This window comes from Acyrthosiphon pisum, chromosome A1, assembly GCF_005508785.2.
Source record: "Acyrthosiphon pisum isolate AL4f chromosome A1, pea_aphid_22Mar2018_4r6ur, whole genome shotgun sequence".
NCBI lineage: Eukaryota > Metazoa > Arthropoda > Insecta > Hemiptera > Aphididae > Acyrthosiphon > Acyrthosiphon pisum.
In genome coordinates this window covers 40,625,913-40,643,593 of record NC_042494.1, presented here as the reverse complement: position 1 = coordinate 40,643,593, position 17,681 = coordinate 40,625,913, and the positions used below count along the sequence as shown (strand labels likewise).

The 17,681-nt window shown below is 28.9% G+C and overlaps 1 protein-coding gene across 7 annotated transcripts in view; it reads left to right on the top strand.

Moving 5' to 3' along the window:
• Positions 1 to 16,634, top strand: part of LOC100165446 (transient receptor potential cation channel subfamily A member 1) — a 43,122-nt gene extending 26,488 nt beyond the window's left edge. For 6 of the 7 annotated variants that reach the window (XM_029487067.1, XM_029487063.1, XM_029487065.1 and 3 more), the window contains 18 exons: positions 322 to 412; positions 4,572 to 4,767; positions 5,317 to 5,390; positions 5,528 to 5,618; positions 6,338 to 6,547; positions 7,458 to 7,694; positions 7,761 to 7,961; positions 9,748 to 10,039; positions 10,132 to 10,468; positions 10,550 to 10,694; positions 10,753 to 10,845; positions 10,911 to 11,132; positions 11,208 to 11,470; positions 11,661 to 11,787; positions 11,917 to 12,204; positions 15,798 to 15,957; positions 16,216 to 16,343; positions 16,409 to 16,634. In XM_029487067.1, the coding sequence (XP_029342927.1) occupies positions 322 to 412; positions 4,572 to 4,767; positions 5,317 to 5,390; positions 5,528 to 5,618; positions 6,338 to 6,547; positions 7,458 to 7,694; positions 7,761 to 7,961; positions 9,748 to 10,039; positions 10,132 to 10,468; positions 10,550 to 10,694; positions 10,753 to 10,845; positions 10,911 to 11,132; positions 11,208 to 11,470; positions 11,661 to 11,787; positions 11,917 to 12,204; positions 15,798 to 15,957; positions 16,216 to 16,343; positions 16,409 to 16,564 (3,311 nt within the window). In that variant the 3' untranslated portion in view covers positions 16,565 to 16,634. The remainder of the gene's footprint in view (positions 1 to 321; positions 413 to 4,571; positions 4,768 to 5,316; positions 5,391 to 5,527; positions 5,619 to 6,337; positions 6,548 to 7,457; positions 7,695 to 7,760; positions 7,962 to 9,747; positions 10,040 to 10,131; positions 10,469 to 10,549; positions 10,695 to 10,752; positions 10,846 to 10,910; positions 11,133 to 11,207; positions 11,471 to 11,660; positions 11,788 to 11,916; positions 12,205 to 15,797; positions 15,958 to 16,215; positions 16,344 to 16,408) is intronic. The other variant, XM_029487069.1, reaches the window with a different exon arrangement.
• The last annotated feature ends 1,047 nt before the right edge of the window (positions 16,635 to 17,681 follow it).

The window sequence follows — 17,681 nt, the reverse complement described above, 5'->3', positions numbered from 1 at the left end:
TATAAATCTACCCATTTCATTCGAATATTCGAATGTCAGTGAAATATCATATTCATTCAGAAAATATGGTATTATGTGTATTTTTCATGATATATTCAGTAGGTATCAACTAGATATTACTATGTATGTCCTGGTAATAGACTAGTTATTATTATTCACATGTCATATCCATCATAAAATAATACTATTTTTATCGTTTCTGATTTTGACATTTTATCAAATTGACTTCCTATTTCCTTATCAGGAATTGAATGATACAGTAACTGATGTAGTTGATTGTTGATTATCTTTAGTAATAAATCTGTATTTTATTTCCAATAGATTTGAACTTAAAAGATTCTTGTGGAAACACTCCATTGCACATAGCAATTGAACATAATTCTCTGGATGCTGTGGAATATTTGCTTCAAAAGTAAGCAATATTTTTGAATTATATAGTAGGTATAATAATATTTTTAAATATTGGATTTGTATTTAATATGGACTATTCATTCAGTGGACTGTGGAGAGTACCTAATCTATAAATTGTCTATACGTAATCTAAATTAATCATTAAGTATAATGATATATATTATTATTAATATGTGAGAAAAACTATTAATATTTGCCTCATATAAAAATTAATTTCCATATAATGTGTACACTGTACAATTATAGTTTAATATTATATTATAAAATATATGCTCTCGGAGATCTTGGATTATCTGGCGTTTTATCATTAAAATTAAAAAGTATAAGGTACACAGTCACTCCGATGAGTTTCCTTCAACTAAATTTTACAGCTCAGAGTGCTCAGACAATGGTTTTGTCAATAGTTATAGGATATAGTTCCAAAGCCATTTGGAAAATAATGTAAAACAAAAAGCCGTGTATACAACTGTAGTTAAAACACATATTATTCAAATTAACTATCACAATAAAAATCGAAAATCCTGATTTTACAAACAACTTTAATCAATATTCTATGCAAGAAGTAAATCGACAAATTGTAAGAAATGTTCATAAGCTGAAAGCAATTAACTATACCTAGGTACTTTAAAGAACAGCTAAATTAATGCATCATGACATCAAAGAAAATATTATACTTATAGATATGAATATTAAAAGTACACTATAATGAACACAAGCGTTTGTTGTAATAAATGCAATTGTTCACAATTTATAAAATAAATATAAATAAGAAATAAATAATTAAGATTCTTTGTATATGAAATAAAAATAGTTGATAAGATCTACGAATTTTTATGTGTACTTATTACACTAGCTAGTTACCTATTTACTCTATTATATAGGTACATATATTTCATTAGGTAATAAATAAAATATTTATGGATTGAAGAATAATTAGAATGAAATTACTTAAATATTTTTTTTACTCAAGAGTGGACCTCCAATAGTAATAGCCGTTTTCAGTTATGTTTTCTTGACATAATCTATACATTTTGCATAAACAATAAGAACAATAATATTCATAAAACAAAAACTCATATTCAGTGATTCCAACAATATCAATTAAATTATAATTTGACCATATAAATATGATTTAAGAGTATGCTATAGGTACATAGGTATTTGTTGTCTCCGTCTTACAAGTGCGTAATAATAATTTAAGTTCAGCAGAACACGTTTAACTTCTTTAGTTTAAACATTTGAGTGAATCCACCTATAATGAAACTTGATGGTAAGAACATTATCTGTGTTTGTATGTTTTATTTTTACGGTTATTCATTTTTTAAGTGAGTAGGTAATGAGTATTATTAATTTACGCTATATTATATACGCATAATTTGCCAAAAAATTAAATTATCTTAAAAAAATCCACATAAAAACACAAGTAATGTTCATACAATCATGTTTCATAATAGGTCAATTCACTCTAATTTTTAAACTAACGGAGCTAAACGCGATTTTCTGAGCGTAAATTTGCAATGTTATGCACTTGTAAGACGAAGACAACAAATGGCTGTATAGCGTCCTCTTAAATATATTAAACTATGTTCAATAAGTCGTATGGAAACATCAATAGAAATGGAATAACCAGATTAAGAAATTGCTTTTGTTTAATTAATTTTAAAACAAAAATAACTGCTGCGTACCTAGCCCTGTTATTGTAATAAGGTAAATTTACAATCGTGGGTAATACAATATTAAAACTAGTATTATAGATTTATCAAGGATATTTGTTAGGTTTATATATTTGAAGTAAATTATTTTTTGCAAGTTCAAGGTCTTTTCAGATTGTCCTGAATTATTACACGTGCAATTTTGTCACAATATGTTGTATAGTGAATATTGTTAACACAAAGCTACGTCTTGCATACCAAAACACCTATCTGAGAAGGGTTGACACTCAGTAATTTGTATTGCATTTATAAAATGGCGTATCTATAATACAATTGGTTTTAGGATAATAAATATTTTTTCCAGTTATTCAATTTTTTGTTTTGTTAAAATGAAAAAAATACTAAAATGCGTCACTGAGTAGTTGTGTTTATTACTTTATTTCATGTTTAAAACACTTTAAATTAAACAAATATTATGGACATTCGTTTTTGGTTTACAGCTCATGTCAGGTATTACTTTTAATAAATTAATACTTTTCAGGAATTTTAAAAATTTTAAAATAAAACACATTTGCGCAACTACAAGTTTTATCGTACTAATTGAGAATAATGATGGTGGACTTTTTAGTTGACGTCTGATTTTTTTTTTTTTAATTTCGTTATATTATTTTTTTTTATTGTTTTTAAAAAACTTAAGCTATATAATTGACCATTAGTTTCTAATAATGTTAGTTTCTAAAGTTAGATAATAATTACTTATACATTTTCTGATCTGTATTTTATATTATTATTTTTTTTTAAAACTTATAAATTAGATTCTAAATCTTAGTTATGGTGTAAAAAGAATATTTTCTTTATTACTTCTCAGCTTCCCTAAAATAAAGTATTAGTTTTATTTAATACACACGTACATCACTTAAAATGTATACTTAACGTAATAAAAATCTATTTCTAAGCTATATAAGTTATATTTCTGGGAAATCTATTATATATTTATATTTACGTAATTACTTTTCTAAAATACGTATATTATTTATTGATCAAGCACGTTTATTTATTTGTTATATCTTGATATTTTTTATAATTTAATTATACGGTACATCATACCAATACTTCGAATGTGAAGCCACAATCCACATAATTGTCGTCTAGTTTTTGCAGAGTAAAAAATTACATTTACATGCCGGTTTGAACTAAAAATATTTGAACTAAACTTTAATACTATTTACAATTCCCTGAGTACATAATTGACTAATTGCCCATATTAGATATCTTCGCATATCGTTTAAAGCCAGGTACTTTAATGTTAAGAGTTTTTTTGTTATTATATTGTACACTTCATAATATATATATATATATTATGCAAAAGTCTCCACTATATTTTACAAGTATATCTTAACTAGCTGATCTCGTGCACTTCGTTTCCCGTTAAATATACAAACTCTATATGACTCAAACTTTGTTGAATTCGTTATTTCATATTCGGTGTATGGTGTTCAATCTTAACTCTTCTGTGGTCGGGGATAAAAATTCTGATTCGCATCAGTATATTATCAGGTAGGCAATCTACCAGCGCGGTAGATCGCGGGCCCCGTGCTGTTTGTACGTAACTTTATAATTTAACTCTAAAGTAGGTATCAAAGTCAGCGGCGTAGATACGATTTTTTTCTGGGGGGGGGGGGGTCATTTTTATTTTGTTTCAAATTGGTATTAGTTATAAATAGTTGCAATAGTTTTATATTAGACTGTTATAATAATTCATAAAATAAATTCCACTCAACGTCGTTATCGCTGTTTTTGTCGATTTTATAATTGGTTATTATTTCAGTAATAGTTATTGAGGCCTACCTATGATAAAATTGTTATCGACGATAATTTTGTCGACTTGTCGTGCTATATAATTTATTATTCGTACCATCGGCAGTTTGCCGAAAGTCTCTTATCATAACAATTTTCCCAAAACAAAATACCATGGTATTATTATTGCAATATAAAAAATATTTTTGTTTGGGGGAGGGGAGGGGGTGGAAAGAGTAACAAACATACTTACAAACTTTCGCGTTTATAATATTAGTAGGATAATATGTTTGTACTTTTAATGGTTTTCAAATTTTCAAACACCAAATAACAAGTTAATATGACTTTTCTATAAGACTGATCTTATAAACATATGTTAGAAATATAATCTAATAGTGTACATATTATAGACTCCTACCATAAAAAGTACGTATACCTTCGTTTTTTTTGTCTTTTTACCCAGAGGCTTCGCCTTGTCGCTGCAGTAAAAACTTTATTGTAGACGTCATTAATGTTTTTAACAAACTACACTTTATTAAATGCATTACAAATCCTATGGTTATAATATGTATATATTTTGAATTGTTCAGTATCTTATGTTGATTTATATAGTTTATACCATATTTATACCGAATGCACAAACTAATTATAACTTACTGTACATGACTTATTTAATATTTCTGAACCGTTGTGATGTATACGTTTATAAAGTGGTGCTGACCCGAGTGCATTGAACGACAAAAAGCAAGCGGCTTTACATTTGGCGGTCGAGCTAAATCGCGTAGCCGTTCTTCAAGTAATGTGCAAATTCAAAGATCGGATCGAAATCGGCCAAGGTGGCAAACATGGTAGGACAGCACTTCACTTGGCTGCCATACACGATAATGATGAATGTGCACGTATATTGGTGAGTATTTTTGCAATCGACCTTATTATTGTGATCAAAATGCAGCTAGTGGTGTAGCTACTATTGTATTAATATTGTCTCGTTGTATGTGTTCACTGTTTTGTATCTCATAAATTATTATAAACACCTGTCTTCGATTGCATGACTATATAATATTGACTAATAATGAAATGTCTATCAATCATAAGCCACGTTTTAACGAAATATTTTAATTCGAATGTGTTATAAACGAACAGACCAAAGACCATCTCATACATAACATATAGTACGACAATAGATGATTACTAAAATATTATATTAGTGCCAATGGCTGACCTTTTGTTGCTTCCGTAGTAGCTATATCACTATACCGTTAAAGATATTGGTATGTACGAGTGAAAATATGAGATTATGAATAAATTATGTAATACGAACATTTTCGTAATTAGTTTACAATCCTCGCGTTAAAAAATAAATGTATATTTTCAACTAGATATTTAATAATTAATATTAAATGCTTATTGATCCCGTAGTGCATTAAACAAAAATTATTTACCGGACACATTTCAGGTCACAAGTTTCGCAGATTCAAAATTAATATTTTCCGTTGACGAAGATACTATACCAAATCGAAAGTCATATAGGTAACTTCTTAGCGTGAGCAAAACGTTGTATAATAAATTTCGTAGTGGTTGGTAAACTTACACACACACATAGAATATGTTGTAATCATTAACATATTGTAATAACATCAATATAAATTGTGAACCTATGGGATTAGTTTCAGTTTCTTATGTTCAATATTCAAAATGTGTTTGACGTGGAAATTTACTAAATATTATAAGAAACGGTGCAATATTTGTCCGATAAAGGTTTGGCTATATTTGTCTCAGATACTATACCTATATGAGCGTCCTTTACGCAACAAAACCTTTGACTAATATAATATTTTTATAACATCGAGATTTTTCCAAGATAATTTTCCTTTTTATTGATTAGTTTATAAGCTAGTTGTTCACAGTCGTATCGCATTCTAATTATTTTTTTGTAGACTTTCACACCACGCTGTCATAAGTACCTACACCAAATTAATTGTTTTCTATTAACTTTGTTATACGATAGAATTATAAATTTAATTAATAATAATTATAAAATGCATAAATTTCATATTTTTAACGCGCAGTATATATTTTTTTACAAAACTAATAATTAGTAATGAGTAATGACTAATGATTATTTGACTTAGGTATGTAATAACTAAGAACTTTTCTACTTTACGGGACACCCCATTTTTTCGGTGGACTTAGTCATTTTTTGGCTGAAAAAAATGTTGCCGAAATCAGAATTTGGCTCACGAAGTTATAGCTAATCGAAGTTTTCAGTTTATATATACCAATAACTATAATAAATAGTTTAAATAAGTATATATAGCATGTGATAATATAAAATAACAATGATGATAATAATTGTTCATTGAATCATCATGAATATTATTTTTACCTAATGTAAAAGTTCAAGTATAAAGGGCGCTTATTTTCTGCTGGTGCTATTTTTTCTAATTAGATTAATGTATCTTATTCGATGATTATAGATGCGAGACCTGGGTGCAGATAATAGACAACCCTGCCACAATGGATATTACCCAATTCACGAAGCAGCAAAGAATGCAGCGTCCAGAACGATGGAAGTACTTTTGCAATGGGCTGAGAGCAGAGGCAATTCAAGACATCAAATGATATCGTTTTTCGACGCCGAGGGAAACGTGCCGCTTCATTCTGCAGTGCACAGTGGAGATTTTAAGGTAAATAAAATATACAAAACCAATGATTGGAAAGCTGCAAGTGAATTGGTGTAAAATATCAAGTTGAAGGATTGGGGTTAAATTTCACAAAGGGATTTGTTTATTGTACACAGTATTATGTAGATAATATACGGAGTGTTTGAATTTGGAATATGTGTGTGTATTAAAAGACCAACTACAGACCGCTGAATTCAATTATTATCTACGCATAAAAATGACAGCAATAAAAACCTAGTTTTTAATTTAAAACTTTAAATTTATTATACAATCATATTGAGATATAAACTAAACTTAAATACACTTAAATTTAATCAGATTTAAATAACCAGATAACTTTTATATCGTATACCATATTACACATAATGTTATTTTTTTTAACGATTTATAAATTAATTTCAAATTAAGTAAAACTACTTTAATTCGTAACATATTTTTAAGTAGGTAGGTACTTACCTTCAAATCTATTGAATACTATTAATCATAATTATAAGCATGAAAAATCACTCGGGTGATTGAGGCTTATAAATCCAAGTACTTAGCAAAACCAAATATAATTCATATATTTTAACCAATAATGACAATTAATATTATCTTTCCAAAAACTTAACTTTTAGTTCACTTATTTCTTCTGAAAAGGGGAACTTCGAAACAAAATTCGTCGGCTTTATTGAATTGGTTTATTTAGTTTGTTATTAATTAAACAATAATGAATCAATTGGTAACATTTCAGTTAAAACTTATATCACTTAAAACATTGTATGAAAATATATATTCAAAAGTGAAACAGCATTGATCAGATACTAAAATATTATTATTTATTATTTATTATTAATATTAATAATATTTTAAATGCAAATTTTATTTTATTTCAATGTGATACGAGTATTTGAACTGTTTTTGATTATTTTAGGCTGTGGAATTATGTTTGAAGTCTGGAGCTAAAATTTCAACGCAACAATATGATTTATCCACTCCAGTTCATTTGGCCTGTGCTCAGGGAGCCATTGACATAGTCAGATTAATGTTTGGTTTACAGCCTGATGAAAAGGCTCAGTGCTTATGTTCTTGTGATGTACAGAAAATGACGCCGCTTCATTGTGCTGCTATGTTTGACCGATCTGAAATCGTACAATACCTCATAGAAGAGGTAAAAACTAATTTCACGTACATTTTTTTTTTTTGTAATATATAGTGCATATCAGAATATTTTTAGGGAGCCGACATAAACGCTTTGGATAAAGAAAGTAGATCTCCATTGTTGTTAGCTGCCAGCCGGTCGGGATGGAGGACAGTTGCAAGTTTAATTCGATTGGGCGCTGACATTCAAGTTAAGGATTCCAGTAAAAGGAATGTCTTACATTTAGTAGTTATGTATGGAGGAAGACTTGACGAATTCGCTCACGAGATCACTATGGTAATTTTATAATTATAAGATAGTAAATTAAAAACCATTCAATAGTATATAAATCAATACAAAAACAATTTAATAAATTTAAAAAAAATGACATAAATAGTAAAAGGGGGAAAGTAGGTAACCGCTCTTTTGTACAGAGGTGTCGATTAATATTTAATAATTATAATAGTATATATTTATATGATACATTATTGTTGTTAACTTTTGAGTCAATACCGACTTTTCGTGAATAGATTCATGCTTAAATATTTTTATACCATGCCTACTATAAGGTATAGAATGCAATAGCATAAGGTTAATCCAAATGTCTTGAAAATGCCACTGCGAGTATAAAATAATAACATCTAAACATTTCAAATCCTAACGAAAACTATTTTTGAATTACAAAAAATATCGTTATTCCCCTTTAAATATTTAATTTTGTTCAAATTTAAACTTATGTCTAAGTATATCAGAACAAAAATATTTATATAATTTTTAGATTTTTTGTTTCCAGTATATGCAGATACTTATAACTTATAAGGAACCTTTTTTTTTTTAAATTTTCAAGCTTTTTGACGAGGCAAAAATATTTTTATCGATAGGTACTTAAAAAAAAAAAAAATGTATTTTTTATGTATAAACACGAAATAAACTATTTTGGATGTCTAGTAGAAGTGTGAATCGTAACTATAATATAACTTCAGATAGATTATGAACAATTAAAAAAAATATTTTTTTTTATATAGGTATCATCTTTTTAATACCTACTTTATATTTTCTTAGATTAAATCCTATGTCAAAGTTGTGCTGAAGTTTGTATGTAGGTCATGTGGACACAATATATCTCATAGCTATAATAGCTGCTATATAATATAGTGGGTGGATGGGTGGTAGAAATAGGTATAGGAAGTTGCAAGTATATATATGTTAGGACCTTGTTAAGAATACTGGAGGAAATTTATGCGGATGGATGGTAAGAATAATACCATAGTGACTCGGTTTTAATTACCTTTAGCGCCACTGCACTATTCAGTATCTAATATCTATAATCAGTGTATTATTTATTAATTAATATTTGTTTAAGAGCAGGGAACTATTAATTATGTAAATGAGGTATCAGATAAGAGGTTTAGATCTATCGTCGGGACTCAGTTTTACATAAAGTGTTTAGTGTATGATACGTATTATTAGCCATATTACAAGCCCACAATGTTTGATAATTACTACATTATTATTATTTATTATTAATATTTTGGTTCATAAACATACCTAATAAATCTAATATTGTAGTTTAGAGAAATTTCTAGTAATTTTTCTCTATATTTATTATTTGTACTATGCATATTTCTTGTAACTAGAATAAATAAGATTATCTAACTATTTACTATTATATGAAACAATAGTAAAGTTATTAGGTACACAATATTTGACTAGTATTGATTTTATATCGAATAGTTATTAGTCATCGAATCAATGACTTTATTATACCTACTAAGGCTATATTATTATTCAATATTATTTTTAAATGATTAATATTATGAAATACAAATTACAATAATATAAACTACTATTATATTTCAAATGTATAATAATTTCAAAATATTTGCATTATTCCGATTTATTATCATTGGGCTAAACACTGTTGTTGTAAATATTATTTTTGTAAATGGAGTAAATGGAGTGGATTCGTAATAAAGATTATACATTATTATTATATAATTTAAAAATATTTTGTGTCATTGATATTTGATTGATTTTTAAAATTATTTTTGTTCATTTTTAATGTACTTTATTTATTTTATAGGCTAACCATCAAGGAGCTTTAGAAATGTTATTAAACGAAAAAGATAATACTGGATGTTCACCTTTGCATTACGCAAGTAGAGGTGGTCATATACGAAGTTTGGAAAGCTTGATTCGGTTAGGTGCATGTGTGAATATAAAAAATTATAACGGTGAGAGCCCTTTACATTTTGGAGCTAGATATGGAAGATATAATATTGTAAAAAGATTATTGAACTCAGAAAAGGGGGCTTTTATTATAAATGAATCGGATGGCGAAGGACTTACACCTTTACATATAGCATCTCAACAAGGTAATTTCAGTTTTAATTTAATTTTAGAATTTAAAATTTTTGGTATATAATTTTGATGTCATACAATGACAATTTAACATATCTGTTTATAGGTCATACAAAAGTAGTGCAATTATTCTTGAACAGAGGAGCCTTACTTCATCGTGATCACAAAGGTCGTAATCCCCTTCATTTGGCTGCTATGAGTGGTCATACACAAACAATAGAACTATTACATTCCGTGCACTCGCATCTACTAGATCAATGTGATAAGGATAAAAATACGGCTTTGCATTTAGCTACTATGGAGAATAAACCAAATGCTATAACATTGTTATTGTATATGAACTGTAAACTATTATTCAACTCCTTAGATTTGAGTGCAATTGATTACGCAATATACTATAAGTTTCCCGAAGCTGCATTATCGATGGTTACTCACGATTCACGGTAAATTATTAATTATCTATTAATATATATAATATGTCATACATTTGTATCGGTAAAGTTAAATTTGGGTTTCTGTTACAGAGCTGAAGAAATAATGTCATTGAAATCAGATAGGCATCCTTGCGTTACATTGGCGTTAATAGCGTCTATGCCACGCGTTTTTGAAGCGGTACAAGACAAATGCATTACAAAAGCTAATTGTAAAAAAGATTCCAAACAATTTTATGTAGGTACTATTAAATAAGAAAATGTTGTCGATTTTTGAAAATTATATTTTGTTTTAGATAAAGTATTCGTTCTCATGTCTTCAATGTCCAATGGTTCAAAAAAATGGAGCGACTGGTACATTAAAACCCACTCCATTGCCCGCCTTGAACGTATGTTATAATATTATAATGATGCTTTATTTTAGTTGTCATTGATATTTTTATTTTATAACTAGGCAATGGTCAACCATGGTAGAGTTGAACTCTTAGCACATCCATTAAGTCAAAAGTACTTACAAATGAAATGGAACACCTATGGAAAATATTTTCATCTTGCACATTTATTGTTCTACACGATATTTTTGATATTTGTGACTTTATTTTCATCTCAATTAATGGCCTACAATCAAAATACCTTTAATGATACGAGTAATGCTCTATTAACTGTCGATACCACGGTATATATAAAATATTATTGATATTATATTTTATTATTAATTATGATTTAATTAATTTTTTTCGTTATTTTCTAGCCAAATGTGGCTACACTGAAGACAGTAGCAGTTATGATTGTCATTTATGTATTTATGAACAGTGTACGAGAAGGGATTCAATTTTATCAGCAGGGTTGGCCTTACCTATTGGATCCCACCAACGTTGTGGCGATATTGTTATACTTTTCAGCTATAGCTATGATTGCACCGATATTAACGAATTGTTTTTCGGAGTATCAAATATCTTTTGCCAGCATAACTGTATTCCTTAGCTGGTTTACATTACTTCTTAACCTACAAAGGTAAATCTAAATAGATCAAAGATGCATTAAAAATTAATTAACGATAGAATCATAATTTCGTAAGTAAAATGAACGAAACATTTCCACTAGCAGGTTGAATAAATTAGACAAATTTTAATAACAAATATATTTCACTTTCTAGCTTTAAGTGGTTGAATTATAAATAATGTATTCATTTGTTTTTTGTCAGATTCGATCAGGTAGGAATATACGTTGTTATGTTTCTCGAAATCTTACAAACCTTGATCAAAGTACTGCTCTTATTTTCTATATTAATTGCTGCTTTCGGTTTAGCGTTTTACATATTATTATCAAGGGTAAGTTTATACATTTAAAATTTCAAAAAGTTTATCACCACATTTTTGCATGTAAATCAGGTGAATAGTATTTTATTTATTTTTTAACTGCCATTTCCTTTAATACACATTTTCTTAAATATTTGTTAGGGTAATCATTTATCATTCAGTACGATACCAATGTCATTATTGCGGACTTTCGCAATGATGTTGGGTGAAATAGATTTACTTGGAACTTACATACAACCTTTGTACGCTGAAGATGACGAAGAAAATGGCCAGGCCAGAACTATACCATATCCAGTGCCCGTGTTTTTGATGCTTGGCGTATTTATGGTTCTCATGCCTATTCTTCTAATGAATCTACTCATTGGTTTGGCTGTTGGGGATATAGAATCCGTCAGACGAAATGCACAGCTTAAAAGACTGGCGATGCAGGTAAAAAAATTATACAGTAATAATTTTGGTGTACAGATATTGTTTACATTAAAATATGTAATCAAGTATAAATCGAGCGACTGTTAATACTATCTTGTATTAAGTCGAGTACCTGCTAATAATATCTATATATTAACGCTCAATAACAATACAGCTATATATATCCATGACACGTCTTGTTAGGATTCCAGTTGTTTGTTGGTCGATTCCTTGTTACTCATGTAGTGATGTGCACAATTTTGACATTCCCACTTTTAATAAACGGGTAGAATTAATTTTTTCGGTGGCGATGAATTGCTGTAGGACACATTTCACAGCTCACCGCGGCGGTAAAGCCAAGATAATAGAATTTAACGCCATCGCCACCGCCACCACTGCAGTGTGTGGGAACCTTTAAGGCCAACACGGCGTTGTGGATAGGCTACTAAGTGTTATCATCGTCGTCTTTTTGGGTGTAATTACTAAACGGATCACCGAAAACCAACGGGCAACGTCCGTGGTGTACTGTTGTTATTATACAAAGTAGCATATAATATACACCGTTGTGTGGTCATAATTTTACGATTCAATTGCAATTAGTTTTATAAACTTTGACGTTCTACAAAATATGTATAATAGGTAAATGTTTACATTTTATAATAAATTAATCAATAGATAATCAATTTTGTGGAAAATAATAAATAATGTTGTTTCCAAAATCAATTTCCGATATATATATATATATTCCAATATATTATAATATAATAAATAATCAATAAATAAAACAATTTCATTGCAAGTCATTGTAACATTTTAAACCTTAGTTCGTCTTAAATTCATTAAGTATTAATTATAATATTTTAATATTTATTTATCACTTATGTAAGTTTATACTTATATCAGGTAGATACCTAACATAACCGTGAATTTAAACCCGTTTAACGTCACCATTTAAATGTAGTAGGTAATTGACGTTACTCAGGAAACTCGGTGAGCTCAACTTGCAGGCGACGGCTTATTTAGGCAGCTACTAGTTACTACTCCTGGTGCGCGTACTGAGTTATGTTGTGTCCTACCGGTTTTTTTAAGCCGGCCGGAAAATTAATCGACTTTATAGTTAACTGAAAATATAATATTGTTACCTACGCGTTTCATATTTGTCGTCTGATCGACAAAAAAAAAAACAATATTGTAAGCCAAGTAGGCACTACATGTCTACGTCGGAACCCACACATGCATCGAAAAATGTAATTTATTGTCCATTGATAACTCGAAATTATAAACATAAATTTACCTACCGACAGTCGTAGATAATAAATTGTTTATCCAAATACCATCGCTAAAAAAAAAACAATTGATAGCAATTTATCCATCACTACTGGGGGTTTCTGTTTTTGCCCTCGTCTATTACCAAAGTGTCCGTTTCCACTTTCCGACAAAGGTTACATTCCAATTTCCACCAAAATAAATAAATATATTACTTTAGATATTTTTTGAGAACTTCTGAACCAAAATCAATCAAATCGGAATGATAACGATATACACGCCTCACCTCACCTTACTACGTAAAGTCTATATCACAAGGGTGGCGATCCTATGGCACGCGTGCCAAATGTAGCATGTTGACCTGCAAATCATCACGGAACTCAAAAATATTTTTATATCATTGTTTATTCTTGCGTTTAGTGAAAAAAATAAATAGTGAACGAAATTATTTATTATTTTTAAAAATAAAGTTATAAATTGTTATTAAAGCTAGGAACTCCCTGCTTCCACATATAATATTTTGTATTTTGGAAAAAAGTGGGTCATTCGAAATAAAGTTAATATTCGCGTTAACATACATAATATGTGAAAGTTTATTTTCCATAATGTTAAATCAAAAAAATATATTAAAAATAGACGATAGTAGGATGAAGTTTATGTTAATTAAAGCTAATTGATATTATAGTGGTTGCATTAAACCATCTATGGTTAAGTAAAAATATACACAACTGATAATAAATAATTTTAGTGAACTTTTTTAAAATCCTCGCATCCTGTAAAAATTGTTTATTGATACCTATGATTTATGAACATATTATATTACCGATACGTAAATTTTTCTTTAAACTTGGATTACAACATTTTGGCACGTGACCCGAAAAAGGTTCGCCAATCGCCAGCTTGCTACATCATATCAAGTAAAATATAATTTTATCAGTGAATTTCCCAACTTATGCCACAGTCGTGCCCATCTGATAATCACGCGTATACATAATATTTACTAAAAAACTACAGTTCAAATGAAAGTACGTTTCTCTCTAAATATTATGGGCTGAAGCAACTGCTTGAATAAAAGAACCACAAATGCACGTGAATAATTTTTTAGGATTTTAATCATTCGTTTTATAAAAACTCATCCTTAATATTTATGTGGATTCAGAATTTTGTAAATTAAGTACAGGCCAATATATATTGTAACCATTCAAGTGTGAATGATCCAAAAACTCCACGAAATAGTAAAAAAAATTAGAAATTAAAACAAATAAGAAATGAAGAATACACTCAATTCACATTCAATATTATGTGATAATTTTTTGAACTAGATTCAAGTATGTTAAATATTTGTTTATTAAAACTTATATTCGTATACCATCAATAATATATTTCAATTTTTGTACTTTTTATGTAATTTAATTTTATAATTTAATGTATTTATACTACATTAATATAATACGTAAATAAAATATATTAACTCTAAAGTAGTGATGTTTGTAATATTTAATATACCGAAACCATATTCACAATTCACATATTAGGTTCAGATAGTGCTTTTATTGGTTTTAGTTTTGGTTAGGTGCCACCAGGAAAATAAAAATAACAAATAATAATAAAAAACTCTTTACAGGCAATACAAAATTTGCCGGGTCAGTTAGTATTTAATATTTATATTGTATACTGTTGATACTTGTCATAATACATTTAAATAATGATTTTAAAACTTAGATTCTTTTAATTTATACACTACTATAATAGGTACCTATATTATACTTATTCTTATATACACTGTGAATCAAATATAAATTCAGCTAAAAGCGTATACGTTGAGATAGGGAAATACACTTGCAAAATTATATTTCTCGATATGAGGTGAGGTGAGGTGAGGTGATAGATTTACAGGGTTCTTAAAAAATATCTAAAATAACATTTTAATTTATTTTGGCGGAAAACGAACACAGTGATAACGGTCAGCGGAAAACGGTGACACCCTTCCTCCATAGAATGTCACTGCAGTTTTGTCAAAATGCAACCACTATACTTGAACGTGATGTAGGAGTAGGAACACGTGTTGTAAATGTGTAACACGCAAACACCTTCCTGAAGGAAGAACCTTCCAAAAGATCCTGGCTTAGCGTATATATTGTATAGGTATTGCCAATACCGTATTGGCCATGAGCATCGAACTATATAATTTTTGTTCGTTGCTCATGTCATCGTTATGCATTGTATATTATAATTTATATTTTATTTTTATAATATATCATTACTTATTTATAATAGCTTTATAAATTTATGTATCAGTGAAAAAAAAAACAATTCGATAAACCTACAATTGTATTGTTTTGTTCAAGGTCGTGTTACACACAGAACTGGAACGTAAGTTGCCACACGTGCTGATGGAGAAGATCGATAAAGCTGAACAGATCGAGTATCCAAACGAGAGAAAAACAAAAATGGGCTTTTTGGATTTTATCTTGCGAAAATGGTTTTGTAACCCGTTCTCTGATGACGGTAAGCCTCCCAACAATCATAATTTCAGCTGCTCCTCTCAGGTTTACGGTTAGTCGCTCGCGGCTGTAAGTTTGTTCGTGTATACGATTTGTATTGCTGCGTTCACACTGGCGAGCAAACTTTGAACTTGTGATGCGATAACGTATTTTTAATATTTCATTATTATGACTGCAGTATAGTGTAAACGCAGCTGAACTTGTGTTACAATAAATAAACCAAACTTGTTGTTCTATGTTTCTTGTTTTTTGTTATCAACAGCAATTGAAATGGTATTAGAAAATAACGAAAATCACTTGGCTGATGAGATTGGAAAAGTGAAAGACCGATTGAAAACGATCACCAGCTCGCTTGAAAACCAACAAACATTTCTCCGTCTAATTATACAGGTATGCTGTAATGGTCGTTAAGTTTATGAAACGGATTTTTTTATTGCGATAATAATGTTTTTCAGAAAATGGAAATTAAAACCGAAGAAGATGAAGTGGACGAAGGAGTATCATCTAAAGAAATGGCGTTTACAAATAATATAAATGGAAAATGGTCTTCGCCGAGAGTTAGGACTAAACTTAAATCGTCTTTTAGTTTTTCTAAATGCTACACTAAATAGTTCAATGTAATATTTAGTAGTAAATAGATTAAATATACCTACAGTGTATTTTACTGTTTTTTTCTTGATACATTGCCACCCAGCCACTTTATTTTGTGCAATATAATGGTAGCTCATAATTATGTAGCACTACCATAATGTGTGGATTGTGCAACCTGAACGATACTGGTCCACTAAAACACCAAATGATTGGTGGAAGTCGAAGTGTGATCATTGGTTGCATGAAAATCGTTTTGCACAATATATAGCTATACATATAATAGATAATCATAATTCAACTTTTAAAATATTGAAACAAATTAGCTCTATGAATTGAGATCATTTTAGGATATGTCAAAAAAATAAAATTTTACTAAAAATGTAATAAATGTACCTTTAGGTTTTTATTACAGAAATAATATTTAAAATTATTCATAAGCAAAAACTTATTGACAGTTACCAACTTGGTGATACGCTCTGTTTGTATAATTATATACGTTTAAATATTGTTATCCTGCTGTTGATTATAATATAGCTATAAATCAAAACCCTTGTTATTAGTATTTAATGCCTACATGTAAATTTCACATAGATATAACGAGTGTCCTCAAAAACACGGTACACCGTATAGTTAAATTACCCATATTACTCAGTCATTATCAGTTGTGTTTGCGGGACATGCAACTAGACTATTGGTTCATCAATCTCCCACAGACAGACACAGAATTATAAAATATGTATAGGGTACTTAGTAATGTAGTCGATTGAGTTGCAGAGTACCCAGTTTTCTATTTAGCATAGGCGATCACAGTTTTTTGTTTAGGGGCGCAACTTCTATATTTTTTATAACTGCATAAAACGCAGACCGTAATTCGAACAAAGGTCCATTTTAATTTTTTGGTTTTTTGCAACACGATTTATTTGTAAAACATATTTTTTTGCTTAATTTTAAACTTTATCTCTTTCTGGTTTGTGTGTGGGCGCCCTTATAGCCACATTATATGAATTAATATTCTATAGGACAATATCTCTATAGCAGATTAGTTTTATTCAATTTTGATTTTGAAAATATTTAAGTTCACCTTTTTTTTTTAAATAAATATTTATCCAAAATAATTATAGAACGGTTTTATTTTTA